Source organism: Sarcophilus harrisii, chromosome 2, assembly GCF_902635505.1.
Source record: "Sarcophilus harrisii chromosome 2, mSarHar1.11, whole genome shotgun sequence".
Lineage (NCBI taxonomy): Eukaryota > Metazoa > Chordata > Mammalia > Dasyuromorphia > Dasyuridae > Sarcophilus > Sarcophilus harrisii.
In genome coordinates this window covers 329,467,273-329,493,049 of record NC_045427.1, presented here as the reverse complement: position 1 = coordinate 329,493,049, position 25,777 = coordinate 329,467,273, and the positions used below count along the sequence as shown (strand labels likewise).

At 33.5% G+C, this 25,777-nt stretch overlaps 2 protein-coding genes across 6 annotated transcripts in view; one reads left to right on the top strand and one right to left on the bottom strand.

The window, feature by feature from the left end:
- The window catches only part of NEMF (nuclear export mediator factor), a 74,789-nt gene extending 68,406 nt beyond the window's left edge, over positions 1-6,383 (top strand). The window contains exons 28-34 of one of the 3 annotated variants that reach the window (XM_031952817.1): positions 1,029-1,232; positions 3,017-3,052; positions 4,777-4,877; positions 4,976-5,019; positions 5,160-5,239; positions 5,384-5,490; positions 5,856-6,383. In XM_031952817.1, coding sequence (XP_031808677.1) covers positions 1,029-1,232; positions 3,017-3,052; positions 4,777-4,877; positions 4,976-5,019; positions 5,160-5,239; positions 5,384-5,467 — 549 coding nt within the window. In that variant the 3' untranslated portion in view covers positions 5,468-5,490; positions 5,856-6,383. Of the gene's footprint in view, positions 1-1,028; positions 1,233-3,016; positions 3,053-4,776; positions 4,878-4,975; positions 5,020-5,159; positions 5,240-5,383 lie in introns of all 3 variants that reach the window. The other 2 variants (XM_031952816.1, XM_031952818.1) reach the window with 2 other exon arrangements.
- The window catches only part of KLHDC2 (kelch domain containing 2), a 36,120-nt gene continuing 16,720 nt past the window's right edge, over positions 6,378-25,777 (bottom strand). For all 3 annotated transcript variants that reach the window (XM_003756385.4, XM_031952821.1, XM_012549157.3), the window contains 11 exons: positions 14,039-14,156; positions 13,222-13,337; positions 12,894-12,975; positions 12,525-12,608; positions 11,652-11,732; positions 11,516-11,574; positions 11,139-11,248; positions 10,735-10,807; positions 7,275-7,362; positions 6,968-7,020; positions 6,378-6,762 (listed from right to left, as the gene is read on the bottom strand). In XM_003756385.4, coding sequence (XP_003756433.1) covers positions 6,639-6,762; positions 6,968-7,020; positions 7,275-7,362; positions 10,735-10,807; positions 11,139-11,248; positions 11,516-11,574; positions 11,652-11,732; positions 12,525-12,608; positions 12,894-12,975; positions 13,222-13,337; positions 14,039-14,156 — 988 coding nt within the window. In that variant the 3' untranslated portion in view covers positions 6,378-6,638. The remainder of the gene's footprint in view (positions 6,763-6,967; positions 7,021-7,274; positions 7,363-10,734; positions 10,808-11,138; positions 11,249-11,515; positions 11,575-11,651; positions 11,733-12,524; positions 12,609-12,893; positions 12,976-13,221; positions 13,338-14,038; positions 14,157-25,777) is intronic.

Sequence of the window (25,777 nt, the reverse complement as noted above, 5' to 3'; positions counted from 1 at the left end):
TTTTGCCTTAATTTATAGTTCTACCAGTAATACAGCAGTGCCTATCTTCCCACAACTTCTCTAACACTGAAATTGCCATTTTGGGGGGATACCTTTTCCAATTTGCAGGGTATGAGGTTCATCCTCAGGATTGTTTTAATTTGCATTTTCCTTATTATTAGTTATTTGAAGCATTCTTTCATATGTCTTAATATTTTTGCATTCGTCTTTTGAGAATTGTTTATTTATATCCTATGACCTCCATTAACTGTTGGTGTTGTACGTGTGTATTTGTTAATTGTTTATATATCTTAGATATCACAGACTTTTATCACAGAAATTTGATAGTCTTTTCCTTCCTTTATCTTTTGTAATTGTCTCTACTCTATCTCTTCTTGGAAGAATACATCCTTTACTCATAGCTATGTCTATTATCTATTTCTCTTCTGATTTTTTTAGCATGATCTTTAATATCAGTCACCTACCCTCTCCAATTTCTGCCAGTTCTTTTTTCCAGTTTTATTGTTATTTTAATCATTATGTATGTTTGTTATTTTGATTCTTCTTTTTTCACTGTGCATGAAATCATACAATTCTAAAATAAGTTTTTTGTTTGTTTGTTTTTTGTTTTTGGACAAGGAAAACTTAGGAGCAGTAGGTGGAAATTGCAGAATTAAGTATAGACTTGATGTAAGAAAAAATTTTGACAGTTAAAGATGTACAAAAATTAATTGATTGTTGGGACAGCTAAGTGATGCAGTGGATAGAGCACCAGCCCTGAATTCAGTAGGACCTGAATTCAAATATGGCTTCAGATACTTTTAACACTTCCTAGCTGTGTGACCCTGAGCAAGTCACTTAACCTCAACTGCCTCAGCAAAAATAATAATAATAATTAATTGGTTGTTTCTAAGTGGAAGCCTTTAAGTGGAGACTGAATAACCAATGGCAGGGAATATTCTAGAAGGAATTTGTTGTCAGGTTTGGATTGAGGTTTGTAGCCTCTAAGTTCCTTTCTAGTTCTTAGGTTTTGTGATGATTAAATAAAGTCTGCAGGTTCAAGCAAAGAAGAAAAAGGAAAGAAAGGGAAGAAAGGAAAAACGGGGAAAACAAAAGAAGAGGCAACAAAGAAACAACCCCAGAAGTTCAGAAGTGAACTGAGAATTGGTGACAGAATTAAGAAAGAAACTCCTCTTGAAGCTGTAATTCATGAATTACAAGAAATTACCATGGACGATCAGCCAGATGATAAGGTAAACAAAATAGTGAATATTTTAATTTATCTTAAGAGCTAAAGAAAGCGTTTATAGCACACCCCAGTTTTAATTGCTTATAAGAGTTAATGTAACATATAGGATATAAAAACAACCTAGGAGTCAATGATGATACCTACCAAGTTCAAGTCTAGCCTTTGACATATCCTGGTTGTGTGACCCTGGGCAAGACAATTAATGAATATTAATTCATGTCCCTGACAATTTCTATAGTTATAAATTTCAGAATGGTTACAACTTGTTCTGGGTAAAGGGCATTCCCAGTGATATCACAAGTTTAAACAACAAAATTGTGGCTAGTATAACCTCTACAGCACAGAAAGAATTGCAGAATTAAGTTCATTATATTACTGAACCTGAAATGGCTGCTGATATGCCCTTGCCTCTTTTGAGGTACAAATAGAATCATTAGCAGAAGTTGGCAAGTTTGTAAGTAGACTTTGTTTGCTCATAGGCACAACTCATCAGCATTAGTTGCACTAACATGAATGTTTTTCATCTTATAAAAATCTGATTTTTATATTTGAGATTTTTTATTAGATATTTTAATGACTTTAAAATGTATTTTTTTGAGGGGCAGCTAGATGGCACAGTGGATAGAGCACTGTGGATATGAGTTCAGCTCCAGCTTCAGATACTTAATATTTAGCTGTGTGACCCTAGACAAGTCACTTAACCCTAATTGCTCCACCCCCCCCCAAAAAAAAAAACAAAAAAAAAACAAAAACCGTGGTTTTTGAAATTAATATGGTCCATTTGACTTTGGCTCAAATAGAAGTCAGAAAAAAACTTACTTCCTAATCTTTTTGTAGAAAAGGATCATTATATTGAAGATGACCTAGGTACATTATAAGTATGCTGTTTGTTAAACTAGAAACTAAACTAAATAATAATTTAGTTTACAATTTGCACATAAAATTTTCTGGCTGTGTAAAATATCTTTGAACAAATAATTTTGTTGTCATTATTTATTGTAAATTTTTTACAGAATTAAAAGTTTTGAGGAATCATTGTTCTTTGTGACAAATTAAATTTACATCATAAACTACCATGTTATCAGCTCAGTAGTTTCCTAGATGTGTACCAGTAGCCTTTTTTGTTTCTTTAAAAAATGACCTTTGGTGGTAATGAAACCAGTATTTTTTGATTATTGCATTCTGATATTCTATTTTATTCTCTTGTCTGGAATCAGTTTAGTTAAAGTCTATAAATGATTGATGATCATCCAATATTTGGGAATAGAATTTCTTATTAAAAAAACTTTGTTAAAATGTAAGAATTCTCTCAGGAACATTGTTAGAAAAGTACCAATTTGGAAAATACACTTCTTAAGAAAATTTTCCTGGAGGCACTAATTCATTGATAGACTTTTTTTGTTGATCTAAAGATCTATCTCACCCATATTTTTTTCATTTGGTGAATTACTCGTTATATCTTTGGTGATTAATGAGAGCTATGTTAACAAAATGTTAAAAAAATTTCAGAAAGCAGTGCCTCCTTTGGTTTTACTTTCTTCCTTTAAATGATATATTCTCTGAAAAATAAATTTTAAATACCAGTTCCAAATTTTTGTACCATGAAATACTTAAATTTACTGCTTTACAAAGATTAATTGCTGAATATAAACATGCCTGTCTACAAGGGTCAAATAGTGACAGCCTATTAAATAGTATGTTATCTTGGCTGTTACATGATCTTTGGCATGAACTACAAGGGTGTGATTGTACTAACTGTAATTTTTTGTTTTATTTTCATGTCTGGAGCAGGAAGAACAAGATGTAGACCAACAAGGAAATGAGGTATTATTTTATTGTAAGGTCAGGGACCTTAGCACTCAGCACTCTCATCTGTACTCTATCAAGCTGATCAACATGTGAGCAAGGCCCTCAGAAGCACCAAGAATTAGGAATTCTATGACCAACTTTCCTGTACCTTATAGATCTATTTATGTATCTTAACTTTGCTGAGTACTTAGCATCCAGTAGTCAGATTGCCCCCATAGATTTAGATCCATCATTAAATTTAGTGGGCTACAATAAAAGTAGATTCTAAGTGAAAAAGGAGTGGAAATAAATGTAGCCTTTCTCACATTATCTATTATTTTGCCATTTTGAAATTACCCGCATTTTTAAAAATGAGGTACAATAACTTTCTTTAGTTAGGACCACCCTCAGTCACTCAATGCTTCTCCCTATTTTATTGCTTTTTTGTAACTACAACTCTGGAGACAAAAGGTTAAAAGTAACTCTTTGTTAATTAACGGGAGTCAAGTGCTAGAGCTTTTTTTAAAAATTGCAGTTTTAGTTTCAGTTCCAAATTGCTCCCCTCTCATTGAGAAAGCAAGAAAAAACTCATTACATACACATACAGAGAAAACAAATTCCCCATCATCACCCATGTTTATACACATACATATCCCCACACCCCTCTTAGTCTGCACTGTTGAGTTCATCTCTTATGTGGAAGGTTTAACAATTTTGTTATGAATTCTTTGGAATTGTGATTGGTTGTTACATTGATCAGAATTGCTAAGTTTTCCAGAGTTTGAAATCTGAAATGTTGTTTTGATTGTAACAATTATTCTCCTGGTTTTGCTTACTTCATTTTGGATCAGTTTACAGAAATCTTCCCAGGTTTCGCTGAAACTATACCCTTCATTATTTGTTATTGGTTTTTTTTTTTTTTGTCCTTCATTTTAAATGTTATTTTCCCAAATACATGCAGAGTTTTTAACATACATTTCTGTAAAACTTTGTGTTCCAAATTTTTTTCCTTCCCTTCTTCCTCCACAACACAAGCCATCCAATATAAGTTAAACCTGTGAGATCCCTTCAGACATATTTCCATATTTGTTGTGTTGTTAAAGAAAAAGACCGAAAGGACCCTTCATTATTTCTTATAGCACAAAAGTATTTCTGTGAGCACCTTGTCTATTTTCCATTCCTTGCCACAACAGAAAGAGCTCCTAGACCTTTTTTCTTTCTTTTTTTGTAGACACAGTTATGATAATTGCTGAGTTGTTTTCTTAAGGCTTTTAAAAATTATTTGCTCTTTAGATATTTTTATTAATGTATTTTTCTTTTTTAAGCTTATTTCCCATGACTCTCCCCCTCACCAGTAGAAGTTCCTTTTAACAGTCAATACATTAGCAAGTATTCCACAGTTAGACAAATCCATCTCTTTGGTGTGAAGTGGCAGGCATATTTTTATTGTCAGTCTGTGAAGTAATGGTTGGATAAATGTTTAATTCAAGGCTTTTTTTTTTAAATCTGTAAAATGAGATGGGTGGACCTGAAGACTCAGAGGTCACTTTCAGTTCTAAATTTGTGATGCTACTGTAAAACAAAGTAAATAAGCATCCTTATAAAGATGTAAGGTACCTCCTTGGTTCTCTTTGGAGAAAACAAATTAGGTTACACTCTCCTAAATTATATTTAACAACATAAAAATGATTTAAGGGAGATAGACATTATTATATTTTCCAATGTAAAAGTCCTATTTCAAAAGAGTTTTTGCTTTCTAGGAGAACCTGCTGGATTCTTTAACAGGACAACCCCACTCTGAAGATGTTTTGCTTTTTGCTATACCAGTATGTGCCCCTTATACCACCATGACCAACTATAAGTAAGTCACCATTAGGCTACTCAAGTTTACAACAAAAAAAAAGTATGTCTCATAAATTGCTTCACAATTTAGTGATATGTGCAATTTCTTTTTTAAAGATACAAAGTGAAACTTACTCCTGGAGTCCAAAAAAAAGGAAAAGGTATTCTTGTCCTCTAATTCTTTTAGAATTATTATAGTTTCATATGGCATATAAAATTATATGCTTATAGTTTTTAAAAATGATGATGAATGAATGGAATGGAAATCAGTTCAACTTTTTTTTTTCTTTTCTGCTTATAGCGGCTAAAACTGCCTTGAATACTTTCATGCATTCAAAAGAAGCAACAGCAAGAGAAAAAGATTTATTTCGCAGTGTAAAGGTGAGTTTTCTTTGATGATCTCTCTTATAGGCTCTGCCTCTTATTGAGATAGTCAAGTCAGAATTAAAATAGTGATTATAAATATGTTTCATGTCTATATAACTTGAAAGTTTAAGTATAAATACAATATGTTTGTATTTTTAGGACACTGATTTATCAAGAAATATTCCTGGAAAAGTGAAAGTATCTGCTCCCAATCTCCTTAATGCAAAGAAGAAAAATAACTGAGATGAAATAATATATTTTGAAAGGTACTTAAATGTTCAAAGTGGCTTAGTTATAGGTCATACTATGCATTCTACAAAAGAACTTTTTCTCCATTTCAAATGGAAAAAAACAGTTATCATAATTGTAAGTTTATATAAAATTTTGTACAACACTATATATATATTATATACATACACACCTACCTATTCACCTAAGTCAGTGTGAAATTTAGGTCACAAGTGAACCTTCATTTCATGTTGAAATACTGAAATAGTACATATGCTGCAGACTAAAATCACCCTGTAACAAATGTTTTTGGATCCTGTTGGAAAGGTTTTTCTCCTAATGTTAATAACTAGTTGATTTGTATTGTAACAAGAATATTCATATGCAATTTTTTCTTCCCCAGTTACTTCTGGAGTTCCTGTTGAATCTGTTTATAAAAATGATTATGATTCATTGTTCCTTCTGCCCTCACCTGCCCTGCTCCCCCTAATTTATCCTATGCTGCTACCCACATCCACTGGTTTGTATCAAGCAAAAAGTGTTGTATCTAAAGCTAAGGAATTACAATTACTAAAATTGTAAAATTCTCCCCTCTCTCAGAATTAGATAGATATATTTCCAACCTTTCAGGATTCTTTTGTTCAGGCCAGAAGATGATTAGTATACTCAGTTCTTAAAATCATACCTGAGAAGCAGTTGACATTTAAACTCTCTCAGGAGAGATTATGATATGATTATGTATTAACTGGGTATTCTATCATTTCCCTTCTTCATTTATGAATGATGTCAAAATCCCATGACCTTGAAAGTTAAATTTCAATTAAACTAATTTTATCTGTTGTCTAGTTGTAAGCTTCCCTAATATTGTGAGATGATTCTATAAAGTTTGTGCCCTAAATTAAGAGTATTAAATAAGAATATGTGATAGCCATTCTTGGACTTTCTGTCCAGTATGTTTATTTCTTTTTGCTCTAATAGAAGAAAATCATTTGCATTAAATACATTTATTGCAAATATCTTCAGACACAAAAATAGGTTCTCTAGGCCATTCACATGCAAATTTAAGCCAAAAAAGCTAACAACAACACAGCTTACAAATGATGCCACACTTTTGGAAATTAATTACACCTTTTAGAATTTTGCTTGTCCATGCAAGATTTATTGGAGGCATGACCGGTAGAGAGTCTTATGATCCAGATGTATTGTTACTACCAAACCTCTGATTCACACTGTGAAGTAAGTGCTTTGGAAGGCAGTTCCATGAGCTGGCTAATAAGTCTTTAAAGCAAATGACAGCTTCTAGGCTTAATCTGAAAAGAAGAAAAAAAAGATATTGTTGTTAAAGCACACTGAATTGTAATAAATTACAAGAAAAAAAATTTAAGGAGGTAGGAAAACTGTATATATAAGTGATGCTGCTTGTTGACATTGTCTCTCAAGTGCCCAACTTATTTTCTCAAATATTATTTACGAGAAATGAACCAATTAAAAATTCCATTTTTTCCCTCAGCTTACCTTACAAGCGATTTTGGTTGTACTGAAAACACAAGTATTTCATTACTGTGAGCCTAAAAGAGATTAAAAAATATATATGTATTTACATATATATATATATATATATATATATATATATATAAAAATTAGAAACACTGTCTGACCCCCTACTTCTATAAATAGGGGATTCCACAATGGCCTTGAATCCCTAGTACCTACTCCTTATATATATATATATATATATGTTTTAGTCACTGAATTGAAAATTAAAAAATCATCTTGAAAAAATAAAACTAAAAAAAAGGAGAAAAAAGAAAACCATACATACTGCTTTGTGCTGAGCAAGCAAGTTGTTAGCACATCCACCAAAAACAATCACTTCTCCCTCATCACTTGCACAAGCTGTATGCCATAATCTGCAAAGAACAAAACATTTCAAGTTAAAAAAAATACCTTCCCTTCAAAAAAATAGTCTTTCCATCTCTTCCCCATTATACTGTTGAGAATAAGGAAAGTGAAGAAGCAAGCTTCCCCCTCCCCATAGCTATATTCTTATCACATCAAAATAGGAGGATAAATTTTAAAAAAACTGTTTCATTATAAAAATACACATTTCTATCATATATATAATTAGGGGACCAATTTTCCCACTTCTCCTTTTGATGTCAGAGATACCCTGAATGGGATCCATCTGGTTAGCATATGTAATATATATTATTCACATACATAAAGAATTTCAACTAAGATACTAAACATGGATCCCATTCAGGTTATCTGTCTGAAATATGATTCCAGTTACCAATTCTTGGCAGTTCTCTTTCTACATCTCTCTCTACATCTCTCTCTTCAACTGTTTCTATACTATTACAATAATCTCCTTTCAGAGATGGAATATGATGGATAGATCCTCCACACAGCAGTCAATCTTAAGGCAAAGTACAATTCATGTTAGTCTTTTGTAGAAAAATGTACCACAAAGAGTTCTTAGCCTAATGTATAAAGGTCATCAACAAAAGTTCCTATCTATCCTTATATATGCTTCATATCACCCATTCTATTTTCCAGACAAACTGGACTTTATGTTCACTGTCACATTACATCTCTTTAAACTATCTCTTATAACTAGAATACAGTACCTTACTTTTTCTAGTTTCAAGATTCAGTTCAGGTGTCACACCTCCTAAGTAACCTCTCCCTTCAAATTGCTATAATACTTTTTGGTGTCTTATAAGCTCAAGGGAGACAGTTTTGTCTTTGTCACTGTAAACCCGGTATCTCACAATATCTAAGAATTGTTCATTAAATTAAAATGAGGTGAGATCAGTTTCCAATTGTCCATTATCTTAATCTTTAATCTTTAATTTTAATCTTTTAATTTTAATCTTTAAACATGGGAATAGAATGATTTGTGAATGACATTTGAAGTTTTAGAAAAATCTTTCAAAAAACAAAAATCTTTCAAAAGAATAATGTCTAATTAAGATAGCATTTATTAGTCTTAATTAGAATCTTTCCTATTAGTTTTTGAAATTTTGAATTATATCATCATTCCTTATCTAGGCAAATGAGGCAGGAAAAAAAAAATAGTGAACTGCAGTTCAAAACCCACCTGACCCTGTATGATTTATTATATGTGGGCAATTTATGGATTTAATTTCTCTATTCAAAATACAGTGCTTAATGCTCATAAATTATGAGACAGATTTATGAAAAAATTACATTTCAAAATCTCACCTTTTTAAAGTAGTAAGTTTATATAAAAAGTGAATTTTCTGTTGTTAAGCAACTTTGAGGAGGAAGAAAAAAAGTGATCACTTTGAAAAAACCTAGCTGGCATCAGATAATACTGACCTACTTTCCATTTTCAGAATCTCTCAGCTTTTGCAATTTTGACTAGCTATGCATGGCCTAGAATGCTCTCTCTCTCCTCATCTCTGCTTTCAGAGTCTTGGGTATAATCCTAGGTTTACAGAAAACCTCTCAGTTATAGTGCCTTTTCTCTCAATTATTTCTTATTTGTCCTGTCTATGTCTAGTTTATATCTAATTGTTTGCAAGCTGCTCCCCCTAAAACTATGAGCTTATTGAGGGTATGGTCTGCCTTTTGCCTCTGTATATATTCCCAGTACAAGGCACTATGCTTTAACTAAATGGCAGAGAGCCCTTTGGAATACTGAAGGTTTGGCAACAAAGAATTCCTGAAAAGAATGGAAGGTAAGATTTCATTGAGGAAAAAAGCATTTCAAATGAATGACGAGAAATGTTACACTTGTCAAAAGATTAGAGTGAAAGAATTCCACACAGGAAAAGGAAGAAAAAAAAATTACAGAGATGACAGACTCCATGTCAAAAAACAACCCATCTAATTAAGGGTGGTAAAAATATTTTTTCCTAGTGTCTTGCAAATCTGGTTCCATTTGAATTTTATACAGGATATCTATCATCCATGATAGTGACTTCTTTGAAGTATACATGGTCATTAAAGTTACCATTGATTTCATCTACCAAGGAATCTTCTACTCAACATATGTATGAATGGCACCATTTTGGAAGAGATAAGGCTGAATTTAGACCATAGATTTTAAAACTCAAGAGAACTTGGACAAAGGTCATCTGCTTAAAATGTTTTATAATCAGCAAAGAACTTGAAAACCAATAAAAACAACTAATAGACATGAGCAAATAGAGGTATATAGGCTGGTATTGATGTATTTCTCCACTGTCTTTTTTGGCATAATAATACTCTGATCTTTATATTCTTTTGGGATGTTCCTCTCTTTAAGAATATGAAAATCAATCTGTGAGTGCCTTTAAAATTATCTGAATTTTAGCATTGATTTCCTCTGTATATAAAGGAGCAAAATTAGAAACACTGTCTGACCCCCTACTTCTATAAATAGGGGATTCCACAATGGCCTTGAATCCCTAGTACCTACTCCTTTGCATAAGGGACAAAGAAAGTACTTAGTAATTGAATGATGAGCTAGAAAAATCCTAACAGATCTGTTTAATATCTGCTTACTGAACTTTTTCCAGTTCAATAATGTCATTTACTCTGATATTTCCTCAACCAGTAGGAAATACATTTCTACATTTCTCTTCCTTTTCATTTCCCAACTGATATAATCACTGTAACTATCTCAAATGTTACTACCTTAATTTTAAGGTTAAGTTTGATGGCTTTATCTCAATTCTAATTTTACTTAGTCTCTCTACAATTCTAGGTACTGCTAACCATCTCTCCTTCCTAGCTACTGTCTCTCTTTCCTTACTTTATTGTTTGTCTTGAATTTTCCTATCTAACCCTTACTCAATTTTCTTTCTTTAGCTTTTTTTGGGAGGAAGTCAAAATTAACTTGCACATGGTGCAACTGTCTCCGGCCACGTTTGAACTCTTATCTACGGGGCCAGGCCTCTATTCACTGTACCACCCACCCCCTTTATTCAATTTGCTTCACCAGTTTTTTTTAAGAAATTACAGATGGGCAATGGTTTCCTTCCATGGCTTTATCTTGAACCTTCTTGTCATTTCTATTCTCTTCTTTAGTGATTTAACTGATGAAATTGTTTCTACTTGTATCCTAGACCTTATATATCCAGCCCTAATTTCTTAAAAATCTGTTCTTAAAATGGTTATTCAGCACTTATACCTGATTCTGTTGGCCTTTCCAACTCAAAACATTTTCTCCTTCCTCCCAACTTCCCTATTTCTTATGAGCATATCACCAACTTGAGATGATCCCAGTTGAAATTTGAGTTGTCTTTTAGTGTTTTCCTGTTTGTTTATACCTTGGTTTTTCAGCATAGCTGTGTTTAAACTGCATCCATTCATTCTTATTGATCCAATAAGTCCAGGCATCACCTAATAACATAAAGCCAAAGGAATAAAAAGACCCTTAAGCCATATCATTTTGTTGTAAGCTGTACTTTTTTCCTCTTCATTGGAATGAATAATTAACCAAATCCCATCCATCCTTTGCAAAACTGACACCCTCTGAAAATTAGACAAAAAAAATATGGATAGGAAAATTAATTGCAACCTATCAAACACACAGAGGCAGAGACTCCTATTTATAAATAACTCTCTGAATTTTCTAGAGCAACATATTTAATTAAATTACATTTGTTTGCATACTCTTTTCCTGTGGAAAATTAGGGCATACATTCTGCTCAAAAACATCAAACGAACTTACTTAGTGGTTGTTTGTCAGTGGTAAACCCGCCAAAGAGAAAAAGATGATCTGGAGAAACTGGTGTTAAAGAATGCCAAGAACGACCAACTGGGCAGAGACCTTGTGGAATTCTGAAAAAGTAAAAAACAGTTATAATCACTGCAATAATAAAAGTGTCCTAATTTTTTCCCGACTTCCCTTTAATTAAGTTACAAATTGGCATGAATTAGCACTAGCAAATTTTTAGTTAGTAATCATAAAAGGTGTCTTTAAAACAGAAAGTCTAGCTAGAAATTCTGTTTGCCTCAATAAATGATTATGATAACATTATAAAAAAATAAAACATCTACACTGAAATTATTTTTTACTTAGAAAGATTTTTGTTATATGTTACCTACAATTCATTCCATTCCCATGTGTCCAGATTAAGATAATGAAGATCATTCATCCTGGAGTCCTAAGTAAGGGAGGGGGAAAAAAAGTTATTCTAAATAATCCAAAAGCAAACCAAAATTTAGAAAAAGATATACTCACCCGGTATCTGCCTCCAAATACAAAGCCTTTGTTTCCAACAGTAGCACAGGCATGGGCAGCTCTAGGAGAAGGAGATTTACCCTACAAAAAACATCACACAGGAAAGCTTTGTTAACAAACTTTTTAATATAAAACTAAGCTGACTATGGAAAATGGTTGTTTCTGAGAATGGGAATACTGTTAATAGAACCATATCTCAAGCTGAGTAAATAAAAACAGTAGCAGTACTAAAGTGAAGAAGACTAGATCAACTGTCTAAATAAAAATTCAATCTGTACTATAAACTGGCATTTATTCATCTCAATTTATTATTTGTTTTACTGAACTAATGAAGAAAGAATTCTTAAAAGATTTTTTTTTCTAAATACAAAAAATAGATTACAGAAGAATTATAAAACAAATGAATTCATTTTCAAAGTACTGCCTGGAGAGGAAGCTATATAGCTTAACTTCCTGTACTAAAATGAGGGTAAAGAGATTGGACATAATTATAGAGCAATATTACTAGTCTATGATTTGCAACAGAGAATATAGCTAGGTATTTGAATGCAGATTACCAAAAGTCTGTCACTCCAATTGCAAACTTTTTCTTCGATATCTACAGCTATTTTCCACTTTATCTCATTTAAACTCTGGAACTTTCTCATCCTATCCAACCTATTGGTTTTTACATCCTATACAGGAAAGATAACACCAAATCTGTAGAAATCAGCCACATCAATTACTCTCTTAACAACTACAAAACCAGATTATATCATATAACCAAAAAATGAGGGGAAGGGGGAAATCTTTCTTCAATCTGTTTCCTTGTACTTTCTCAAAAATTGTGATTAAAAAAAAAAAAAAAAAAACTAGTGTTCTGAAGCAACTTACTATAGTTATAGGCTGCCTCCAGGTAAAAGTTTCAGTGTCCAAAACATGTACATGATCATTCCATCCTCTGGGATGACTTGAGTTCTAAATAAGATAAAAATTAAAATTTAACTGCTTTTGGCCATATTCAATTACTTCCTAACTTTTGATTGCCACATGCTTATCCACACTAAATTGCACACTATGAGCTCTTTAAAGGGATTATTTTTTGCCTTTTTTTGTACTCCAGTATTGACTTCATATAATTACAGTTTGATTAACAAGATATACTAAAAATGGAAAGAAGGAAAGGGTGATGTCATCAATAATTCAGTCTGAATCAACAATCAGTTATTAATACTGAATCGAAATATTTTAAAAATCATTTACCCAAAAAGATGTTTCATCAAACTCAAAAGTTCCCAGTTGTTTATCTTCAGGTAAATACCCATAACCTCCAAAAAATATTAGCCTGTAATATAAAAATAAGATATTTTATGAACAATACCTTCTAGCTTATTCACTAATGATTCATTTTCTTGCATTGATAAGGCATCTTTTTAATATTTCACTCAGATGAGAATGTTAAATTTTAGGTTTTTAAGGGTTAGACACTTATTACATTCAGTTACTATCATTGTTGATAAAGGACACATTATAAATTTTAAGAGGATTTATAGTTTTATATGTAAACAATTCACTAATGCTCCTAACTCACTTGTTTTTATATACCCAGACACCAAGTTTGTCCTTTGATGATGGCGGCATTCCTTGACAATCAACTCTCACCCACTGTAACACTTTGTCTGTAGACCTTGAATCCAGCATGTAGAACTAGAGGAAAAAAAAAAAAAATCTTTTTATTTAGGCAACTAAAATAAGGGTACAGAGACTGGACATAATTATAGAGCAATATTATTAGTCTGAGATTTGCAACAGAGAATATAGCTAGGTATTTTAATACAGATTACCAAAAGTCTGTCACTCCAACTGCAAACTTTTCCCCCCGATATCTACAGCTATTTCCCACTTTATCTCATTTAAATTCTGTAACCTTCTCATCCTATCCAACCTACTACTACTTCCTTTCACTGACCTTGGCAAAGCTAGTTTCTTTTTTCTCCCAAATTATGTCAAAAAAGCATGTTACTACTCCCTCACAGCAGAGGAAGTGTGTAGAAAATGTTTTGTAAATTAGACAGTTATTTACATCCAATGTATTATAATGCTCTATTATAAAAATAGTACACTAACATTGAATTATAAGGAACAAAACTGCCTCCAAAAGAAATTTTAGTTTAGCCAGTAGATAATACACAAATATTTATTTGTTTGTTTGTTTGTTTTTTAAGGCTGAAAGTATAAATTTTTGCAGCCAAAATACTAAAGATAATCATGTTTGGTCAACTTAAAAAAAAATGGTAGACAAATAAATCCTTTAACTTTACTTGAACAACCTAAAAAAACTGGTGTCCACAAACTTACTGCTTCTAAAAGTAGGAAAAGAGAATTTTTATTTTCTTGAAATTACTAACCTTGTTAGTATTGCCTCTCGAATGATGTCCTCCAAATAAGTATAGCACCCTATCTACACAAACAGCACAACTCCCTGACATAGAAGGAGGAACATCACCTTCAGTATTTTTCTTCGTCCTGATAGGAAATAAAAAATCTGAATATTAGTTATCTTTCCAAAAAAAGATAGGACAGATAAGGAAACTAATTTAGAAACATCAGGTTTTTTAAACCTGACATTTTCCCTGTACAATAGGGAAGAAATACTTCTACAATCAAAGTTGAAAGGGACCTCAGTGACCATACTCAATAAATCTCATCACTTCCTTCCCACAATGTAGTTTTCAATGCATTTCTGGCTGCTTGTATACCTTATCCATATCCTTCCATAAGTTTACCCTAAGGAATGCATATAATATGCTATCCTGTTACACTGGCTATCTATACCTGTCATCTCTCTGGCCTTTCCCTGATGACATCTTTTATGCATGTTTTTCAAATATTCTCAATGGTTATATACTATTCATAAACACCAAGCATCTCTTCACTGGTCTCTATAGATCATACTTTGCAGTCAAGAACATTGTCTTAAGACCATAGAGCAACATTAGTAGAAAGGTTTTTAAAAGAAGGCTTTGTTCAGGAAAATCTTAGGGGTCAACAAAACAGCTTTGCAATTTCCTTGGAAAAATTCGGTCTCCTTTTCCACTCTTGTTCAATATTGAGCCTTTTAAAAACATACTTTTTAAAAAAATGTTTCAAGAGCAGAAACTGGCAAAGATAGTGAAAAAGAAGAAACAATACAAACTAACCACTCTCTCCCTGACTTCTCCAACGAAAATCAAAAGAAGCAAACCAGATGAAGTAGTAACTAAGAAATCCAAAGAGAAACTACAGTGTCATTTTTTTCCTGCCCACATCAGCAAAGAGGGTCGGACAGTTAGAGGCCTGCAACCACTGGGCTGGTTGGCCCATTCAGGAAGATATAAAAAGATTCTTCTAGCACAGAGACTGCACTAGGACCTGCAGCTATTTATTATGGCAAAAAAGAATTATATATCTGAGCTCTAAAGGTAACTGAGGATGAATACCTAACAAGCAGCAGAATAGGACCCAGCTAGTACCTGTATCTCTCATATCAGCCTGGACTAATAGATAGGAGGGGGTTGGGGGTAAGAAGTATGTCTGGCCTAAGACTTTACACAGTGCTAAATCTATCTATAATATGTTTGCAAACAGTTTGGCATACAAATCCGACTAAAACTGAGTGTTAAGAATTTAAGCTAGCTCCACCTAACTGAAGAGGCTAGGGCCAACAGTCTACTAGAATTCCAAGCCTGCAATTTCAAGCAAGCAATTAGATCACCCAGGCTAAAGGCAGGAATGGAAATCTGAAAGGCTGAAGATCAAAGAGTAGCAGGTATCAGGCCTATACTTATATTAGGGTAAGATGAAAGTACTGAAATCATTACTGATCAGAGAAATACAAATTAAGACAACTCTGAAATACCACTACACACATCAGATTGGCTAAGATGAGAGGAAGAGATAATGATGAATGTTAGAGGGGATGTGGGAAAATTGGGACACTGATACATTGTTGGTGGAACTGTGAACGAATCCAACCATTCTGGAGAGCAATTTGGAACTATGCTCAAAAAGTTATCAAACTGTGCATACCTTTGGATCCAGTAGTGTTTTCTACTGGGATTATATCCCAAAGAGATCCTAAAGAAGGGAAAGAGACTCAGGTGTGCAAAAATGTTTGTGGCAGCCCTCTTGGTAGTGGCAAGAAACTAAAAAGTGAGTGGATCGCCATCAATTGGGAGAATGGCTGAATAAATTATGGTATATGAATACTATGGGATACTATTGTTCTGTAAGAAACAACCAGCGGGATGATTTTAGAGAGGCTTGAAGAGACCTACATGAACTGATGCTAAGTGACATGAACCAGGAGATCATTATACATGGCAAAACAAGACTATACAATGGTCAATTCTGATGGAAGTGGCTCTCTTCAATACTGAGATGATTCAAACCAGTTCCACTTGTGCAGGAACAAAGAGAGCTATCTACACCCCAAGAGAGAATCATGAGAACAGTGTGGAACACAACATAGCACTCTCCCAAACTTTATTTGCTCCCATTGTTTTTTTCTCTCGGTCTTTTTCTTCCTTCTTAATCTGATTTTTCTTGTGAAACAAGATAATTGTGTAAATATGTATATATATTGGAGCTAATATGTATTTCAACATATTTAACATGTATTGGAATACCTGCCATCTGGGGCGGGGATGGGAGCAAGGGGCAATGTTGGAAAAATTAATAAAAAGCTTCAATTAAAAAAAAAGAAAGTACTGAATAGCTTCTAGGATTTTTGAAGAATATCATACTTAAAACCCAAAGAATGCAGCAGCAGAGATACAAGTATATCAATGCCTTGCTGGCAGAGCTACAAAATGATCCAGTCATTCTGGGAAACACATTATAACTATATCCAAAGATCATTAAGCTCTCCTTTAATATGTTCTCACAGTTACATGTATAACATTTTTTAACATTAGTTTTTGAAAATTTTTGACTTCCAAATTCTTTGTCTACCTTCTACTTCTTAGGAGGCAAACAATTTGATATAGGTTATATGTGTGTAGGCATGCAGAATTTCCATGTTAGTCATGTTGCAAAAGAAAAACAAAGTAAAGAAAAAAATATGCTTCAATCTGCATTCAGGTTCCATTAATTCTTTCTCTGGAGATGAATAACATCATACATCTTTTTTTTTTTTTTAATAATTATCTTTTTATTGACAGAATCCATGCCTGGGTAATTTTTTACATTATCCTTTGTGCTCACTTCTGTTCTGATTTTTCCCCTCCCTCCCTCCACTTCCTTCCCTAGATGGCAAGCAGTATGTTAAATATGTCACAGTATATCCTAGATAAAATATATGTGTGCAGAACCAAACAGTTCTCTTGTTGCACAGGAAGAATTGGATTCAGAAGGTAAAAATAACCTGGGAAGAAAAACCAAAATGCAAACAGTTTACATTCATTTCCCAGTGTTCTTTCTTTGGGTGTAGCTGATTCTGTCCATCATTAATCAATTGGAACTGAATTAGATCTTCTCTTTGTTGAAGAAATCCACTTCCATCAGAATACATCCTCATACAGTATCGTTGTTGAAGTATATAATCTCTTGGTTCTGCTCATTTCACTTAGCATCAGTTCATGTAAGTCTCTCCAAGCCCCTCTGTATTCATCTCATCATAAATCTTTCACAACTGTCTTGGTCACTATATTGCTGAGAATACCTAAGTCATTCATAGTTGATCATCATACAATATTGCTGTTACTATATAAATTGTTCTCTTGATTCCATTCATTTCACTTTGCGAAAGTTCATGTTTTTCCAAGATTAAACTCCTAATTTAAACCAGAACCATGACCAGGGTCCATAGTCCAAGAAGATCAAAGAAAGAGGAAAAGGATCCAAATGGACAAGAAAATTTGAGAGTGGCTCATTTTATACTGGAAAATGGCTAAGTAAATTAAAATATAGTATATATATAATAGACTATTACTGCATTATTTTAAAAAAAATGAAACATGGTTTTAGAAAAGCTGGGGAACCTATTGTCAAATAGGTTCACTATTTGACAAAAACTACTGAGAAAATTGGAAACTAGTATGCTACAAACTAAGCATTGACCCACACTTAGCATCATACATCAAGATAGGGTTGAAATAAGTTCATGATCTAGACATAAAGAATGAGATTATAAATAAATGAGAAGAACATAGGATAGTTTACCTCAGACCTATGGAGGAAGAAGGAATTTGTGACCAAAAAAGAACTAGAAATTATTGATCACAAAATAGAAAATCTTGATTATATTAAGTTAAAAAGTTTTTGTACAAATAAAACGTGCAGGCAAGATTAGAAGGAAAGCAATAAACTGAGAAAACATTTTTTCAGTCAAAAGTTGCGATAAAGGTCTCATTTCCAAAATATATAGAGAACTGACTCAAATTCATAAGAAATCAAGCCATTCTCCAATTGATAAATGGTCAAAGGATATGAACAGACAATTTTCAGACAAAGAAAATGAATATATATATATATATATATATATATATATATATATATATATAGTTATATAAATAGTTATTTATTGTCATATGAAAAGGTGCTTTAAATCATTATTGATCAGAGAAATACAAATTAAGACAACTTTGAGATAACACTACACACTACTTAGATTGGCTAAGATGACAGGAAAAGATAATGACAAATGTTGGAGGGGATGTGGGAAAACTGGGACACTGAAACATTGTTGATGGAGTTGTGAACGAATCCAAAAATTCTGGAGAGCAATTTGGAACTATGCTCAAAAAGTTATCAAACTATGCATACCCTTTGATCCAGCAGTAAGTTATTGCTGGGCTTATATCCCAAAGAGATCTTAAAAAAGAAGAGAAAGGGACCCACATGTCCCTTTTTGGCATGTTTGTGGCAGCCCTTTTTGCGGGGGTAGAAACTGGAAGCTGAGTAGATGCCCATCAGTTGGAGAATGGCTGAATAAATTGTGGTATATGAATGTTATGGAATATTATTTTTCTGTAGGATAATTTCCAGCAGGATACTTTCAGAGAGGCCTGGAGAGACTTACATGAACTGATGCTAAGTGAAATGAAATCATAGATTTCAACAAAATACTATATGTTGATCAATTCTGATGGACGTGGCTCTCTTCAACAATGAGATGATTCAAACCAATTCCACTTGTTCAGTAATGAAGAAAATCAGCTATACCCAGAGAGAGAATTACAGGAAAATGAGTATAGATCACAACATAGCATTTCCACTCATTATTATTGTTTGCTTGCATTTTTATTTTCCTTCTCACGTTTTACTTTCTTTGTACATCTGATTTTCCTTGTGCAGCAAGATAACTGTATAAATATGTGTACATATATTGTATTTAACATATACTTTAAGATATTTAACATGTATTTAACTACCTGCCATCTAGGGGAGGGGGGAGGGGGAAGGAGGGGAAAAGTTGGAATATAAGGTTTTGCAAGGGTCAATGTTAAAAAATTACCCATGCATATGTTTTGTAAATAAAAAGCTATAATAATAATAATAAATAAATAAAAGGAATAGTTAGGTTTAAAAAAAAAGAAAAAGAAAAGCTGGGGAAGACCTATATAAATTGTTGCAGTGCAAAGTGAATGGAACAACTTGTACTAAAACAATTTTGAAAGACTTAAGAGTCTGTTTAATGTAATAATTTGGACTGAAGCACAATAAGATATTTTCAGATCTGATCAATGTAGTTATTGTTAACTATTAATATTCACAATGACTTGTGTCTCCCACTTTTCACTCTCATTTGATGAGTAGAGGATGAGAAGGAAAATTTTATAGCAAAGAAAAAAAAATTAGAGAGATAGGGAGGGGCAAAGGAAGAAATATCAGAAGCCAAAAGGATATCTTGAACTCTATGAGACTAACTTAAATGATTTTTTTTTTCCTGAGGCAATTGGGATTAAGTGATTTGCCCAGGATCACATGGCAAAGAAGTGTTAAGTATTTGAGGGTAGATTTGAACTCGGGTCCTCTGCCTTCAGGTCTGGTGCTCTACCCACTGCGCTACCTAGATGCCCCTGAATTTTTTTTAAAAAGCAAGATATACATAATAGACACCTGAAGTTTCCTGTATTTATATTTTGCATACATGGAAATTCCCATTTTATTTGGTGTTTAGAAGGTCTAAATCTAAGGAGGACCCTCTCTAAGCAGGAGCAGGAGTCCAGAGAGCAAAACCAAACAAAGCCCCAACATTCCCTTCCCAGAAGTGTGCAAGAATGGGCCTAACATAAAATCCCAGTTTGGGACTTTATGGGACTCAATCAGACTTGAAAAGTATCACAGGCAATCAAACATTAATATTCAACAATTATATATGGTCAGGTCATTCTTCCCTTCCTCATACTCCTATATTTAATAAATTCACATGCTTTCTTATCATCTCTGGAATTAAATATAAAATCTTCAGGCTTTTAAAACTACATGATTTTGCCTTTTCCTACCTTTTCAGTCTATTCCCCACAATATATCTTAGTCTCTTTTGGGTCAAACTGAAATGCCAAGGTACTCTGAAGAAGAGATAGGAGGCAAAACCTGCCAGGCAAATCAAACCACCCATCACCATCTCCACCATCATTTCCCCTTAAATCGCAATGGAGACAGCCCAGAATCTTAAACCCAAGAGCTGTGGGAAAAGATGTACACCCCAAAATACCAGACCTGCAACTATCATTAAAGGAAAAATTATTTTGAGGAGAGGAGGCCCACGTTTTCATAACCATTAGCAACAACTGTGGACACTAATAGTCATATGAAGCAGAGGAGCTCAGGGTATGGCATCACCTGCCAGACAATCAGTCCTGTTTCCAGAGCAAGCCTTATACCCATCATCCAGGAAAGCCAGTCTTTTAGAGAAGGGGCCAGCTTTCTCTACCTAGTGCCAACCACTTGCCACCCATAGGGGAGGGAAGTCAGCCTAGCTAAAACAGCAAGGCACCTTGAAAAAGAGACAAGATTCCCACAATGTACCCCACATTCCTCTGGGTTAAGCTGGGGGGGGGGGCGGGGAAAGGCATCTTAAGAGAAATGGGAAGCAACAAATAAGTGGCAGTGTGAATCACTCATCTCCTTTCAGAGCCCAATAGAGATGATTTAAAGTCCTGAATCCAAGAACTTGGCAAGAGCAGTACTATTGACCCAGTGCCTTCATTTACTACTCTGAAGAGCAACCTCTGGAGAGACAGCCTGGCAATTGTTCTTGGAAATGCGGTAATTGCTAAAGACCCAAATAGAAAATTCCTGCCAACAAAGTCCTCCACCCAATCAAATGGGTTAAAATCAGAAACTGATATGATTTTATCAGTGAAAATATGAAAAATTAATCTGTGAAAGGGAAAGATATTTATAAGGTGCTTAGCATAGTGACTGGCAAATAATAATAACTATACAAATGCTAGCTCTATATTCCATCCATATAACTATTACCTGTTCTCCCATCCCTCTACCATTAAAAAGGGAAAAAGCCAGCAAACAAATCTTGTAACAAAGGTGCATAATCAAGCAAAAATAAATGCACATGGCTGGCACCATACAAAAACATGTTTCCTTCTGCATTTTGAATTTTTCATTTCTGTCAGAAAATTTTCAACATGTTTCATTATAGTTTTTCTGGAGTTATGGTTGGCCTTTGCTTTGATCAGAAAGCTCAAGTTTTTCAAAGTTGTCTTCCTTTATAGTGCTGTTAGTGTAAAAAAAAAATTTCTGGCTCTGCTCATTTCACTCTTGCCTCAGTTACTACTTCTAATGATTTTCTCTTTTTTTTTTTTAATTAAAGCTTTTTCATTTCAAAACGTATGCACGGATAATTTTTCAACACTGAGCCTTGCATAGCCTCGTGTTCCAAATTTTCCTCTCCTTCCCTCCAAGACTTCCCCTAGATGGCGAGCAATCCAATATATGTTACACATGTTAAATCCAACATATGTGAACATTTATACAATTGTCTTGCAGCACAAGAAAAAAAAATAGATCAAAAATGAATAATAAAACAAAATGCAAAAAAAAAAACAACAAAAAGAGTGAGAATCCTATGTTATGATCCACACTCAGTTCCCACAATTCTCTCTCTGGGTGTAAATGGCTCTCTTCATCAAAGATCATTGAAACTGGCCTCAATCATCTCCCAATGATTTTCTAAAATTATCTTTTTCATCTCAAATCATCTTCTGGTACACTTATAATCAAATGAATTCATGTACCACAATTTATTCAGCCATTACCCAATTGAGTCCTTTAATTTCCCTTTTAATAGCAGGAAGTTTGTTTTGTTTGGGAAGAACCCCTCCCTCTCTAGTGTTATCCTCCCTTTTAACACCTACCTCCATTTCCCCAAGACTACCTTTCTGATTTTAAAACCTTCAGAACAACCAATCAGCCCACAGGTCTTTTTTCTTTTGAAAATTACAATTTCTTATTATTGTGTTTTAATTTTGTTAAATATTTCCCAATAACAAGAAAAAAAAATCTGGTTTGGGCCCCACTCTGGAGTGTTTTTTCAGACTGTGGTGTGGCTAAGTACTTGATAACTCTGATAAGTTAGATAACTTCTCTCGCCATTCTTCTTTATTCCTTATTAGTATTTTATTTTTTCCCAATTTCATGTAAAAACAATTTTTAACATTTGTTTTAAAATTTTTCGAGTTACAAATTCTCTCCCTTCCTTATTTCTCACATTCCCTCATTAAGAAGGCAAGCAATTACATATGGGTAACATATGTGTAGTCATGAAGAATATTTCCATAATAGAGATGTTATCAATGAAAAGATAGACACCCACTCCCCCCCCAAAAAAGGAAAAAACTAAAAAAAAAAAAATAAAGTAAGTTTAAAAAGTATGCTTCAAATTGCACATGTTTAACCTATAGTGGATTACTTGCTGTCTATGGGAGGATGAGATGGGAGGGAGAAAATTTGGAACACAAGGTTTTGCAAGGGTGAATATTAAAAATTATCTTTGCATATATTTTGAAAAACAAAAAGCTGTTTTTATTCAAACTTCATCAGTTCTTTCTCTAGGTATAGATAGCATCATGAGTCCTTCAGAGTTGTCTTTAATCATTGTATGGCCAAGAATAGCTAAGTCATTCAAAGTTGACAATCTTATAATATTGCTATTACTTTATACACAGTACATTTCACTTTGCATCAGCTGATAGAAGTCTTTCCTAGTCATCATTTCTTAAAGAACAATAGTATTCCATCATAATCATATACCAGTTTGTTTGGCCATTCCCCAATTGATGGGCATCACCTCAATTTCCAATTCTTTGCCCTCAGAAAAGGATACTATAAATATAAGTTCTTTTCCATTTAGCTTTTTATCTCTTGGAAGATATATATGTAGTATTGCTATGATGAAGGGTATGTACGGCTTTATATCCTATGGGTATAGTTCCAAATTGCTCTACAAAATGGACAAATAACTTCACAACACCAACAATGCATTAAATGTCTCATTTATCTCACATCCCCTCCATTATTTGTCATTTTCCTTTTCTTAGCCAGTCTAATAGGTATGAGGTAATACTCAGAACTGTTTTATTTTCCATTTCTCCGATCAATAGAGCATTTTTTCATATGGCTATTAAGGGGGGAGGGAAACTGTTCCCTTTACTGAAACTGTTCCCTTTAAGATTATCACTCTGAAATTGTGTTCTCTTTTTATCTGTGATCCCTTTTGAAGTCTTCCCCCAGATAAGTTATATTTTGGGATGCCAGACCCTTTGATTCAATTAGAAATCTTGGGCAAAAAGCACCCCTTTGAAGTGTTAATTCCGATTGGAGATCTGGGCTAGATACTGATAAGTAACTAGGTCTGAAAACTTTGGCTTCCTTTTCAACCCAAAGCCTCAAGACTCCTTTTAAAGGGCAGTTTCTGAACTTACTCTTTGCAGAAGGTCCAAAGCAGCTTGCTCTGCGCTTCTAGGACCTTCCTGCTGAGAAGGCATTTTCTTCTCAGGGTTAGCCTCCATTTCCCTAATAGGACTTTGCCACTGAAGAAGTCAGGCTCTTATCAAAACTGGCTTCCTACCCAACAATAAACTTTCATTTTTTCCAATTAATATTTGGAGTTTCATGAATTCTTTCATGAAGAACCTGTGCGCCAACCATAAGGGATTTTAACAACTCTCTGACTGCCACTAACCTCATCAGCTATAGATAACTTTGATTACTTATCTGAAAACTGCTCATATCTAGTCCAATAATCAAATTTATCAATTGGAGAATGGCTCTTATTTTTATAAATTTGACTCAGATCTCTATAAGTTTAAGAAATGAGGTCTTTATCAGAGAAACTTGCTTCAAAATTTTCTTCACATTACTTTTGCTAACATTATTTCTCTCTATCCTATTTCTTTCTTTCCTCCATTTATTGTATTCTCTCCTTTCACTCTGTCCCTCCTCAAATGTCTTTTGCTTCTCTCCTTGGGGGCATGGATTGACTTTTGTAATCAAGAGTGATGACCTGAGATTTGAAAACAATCTTTTATTCTTTGCCCTAGCCTCCACTACCATCTTTCTCCTTCTAGAATGTAAGCTCCTAGGGAGCCAGTGACTGGCTATGCAATGAAAGGTAGATTCATGTCCTGTAAATTCGATAACATCCAATTGGATTAATGGGGAATTAGGGGAGATAGGAAATAAATTGCTGCCTTTGGAATTTCAAAGGTGTCTCTATTCACCTAGGCATCTATTCTTGCAAGAATGTAAAATCTTTCCTTTATTCAAAAAGAAATAAATAAGAAAGAAAGCTTCTGACTATCCCTTCCCATAATCTGTCCTATCACCATTGCCCCTTTTTCCTACTTTTTTTTAATAATGTAAGATAGGTGTTTATATTCAATTAAGTATTGAACTCCTGTGAGCCAATTCTGATGAGAGTAAAATTCACTCATTCCCTCTTAGCTCCTTGCCTCTTTTATGTGACATAATTTACCCTATTCTTTCCTTTTCCCTTTCTCCCAATACATTCCTCTTTCATTCCTTAATTTTTAAAAATATCATCCCTTCATATAAAACCTGTACCCTCTGTCTACATATGCTCCTGTCCTAATAATGAAAGTTCTTGTCAGTTACAAATATCATCTTCCCATGTATAACCTTATTAAGTCCCTTATAATTTCCTTTTCCTTTTTTATATTTCTCTTGAGTCTTGTATTTAAAAGTAAAATTTTCTATTTACTCTGATCTTTTCATCAAGAATGCTTGAAAGTCTTCTAATTCATTAAATATATATAATTCTTGATTGTATTCCTACCTCCTTTGCCCTTTAGTTTATCATATTCCAAGCTCTCCAATCCTTTAATGTAGACTCTGCTAAATCTTGTGTTATCCTATGGTTCCAGGATATTTTCACTGTTTGTTTTGGTTGCTTGTAGTATTTTCTCCTAGATCTGGAAGCTGTGGAATTTGGCTGTAATATTCCTGGAAGTCTTCATTTTGGGATCTCTTTCAAGAGGTGCTAAGTGGATTCTTTCAATTTCTATTTTACCTTCTGGATCAAGGCAGTTTTGATGATGTAGAGGCCCTTTTTTTTTTTTTTTTTTTGATCATGGCTTTCAGGTAGTCCAATAATTCTTAAACTATCTCTACTGAATCTATTTTCCCGATCAATTGTTTTTCCAATGAGATATTTCACAATTACTTTCCATTTGCTCAATTTTACCTTTTAAAGAGTTTTTTTTTCCTTGAATGAATTTTTGTGTCTCTCCATTTGGTCAATTAATTCTACTTTTTTAAGGCATTCTTCTCCTCATTGGCTTTTATACCTCCATCATCATTTGGTCTAGTTTGTTTTTTCTTTAAGGTGTTATTTTCATCAGTATTTTTTTTTTTTGTTTCCTTTACCAAGCTGGAGATTCCTTTTTCTTGATTTTCTTGCATCATGCTCATTTATCTGTCCAACTTTTCCTCTACCTCTTACTTGATTTTCAAAATCCTTTTTGAGCTCTGAATCTGAGACCAATCCTTATTTTTACTGGAGGCTTTGGATGTAGGAACTTTCACTTTGTTTTCTTCTTCCAAGTTCATGTTTTGATCTTCCTTGTCACTACAGTAACCTTTTGTGATCAAAATATTTTTCTGTTGTTTGTCCATTTCTTCAC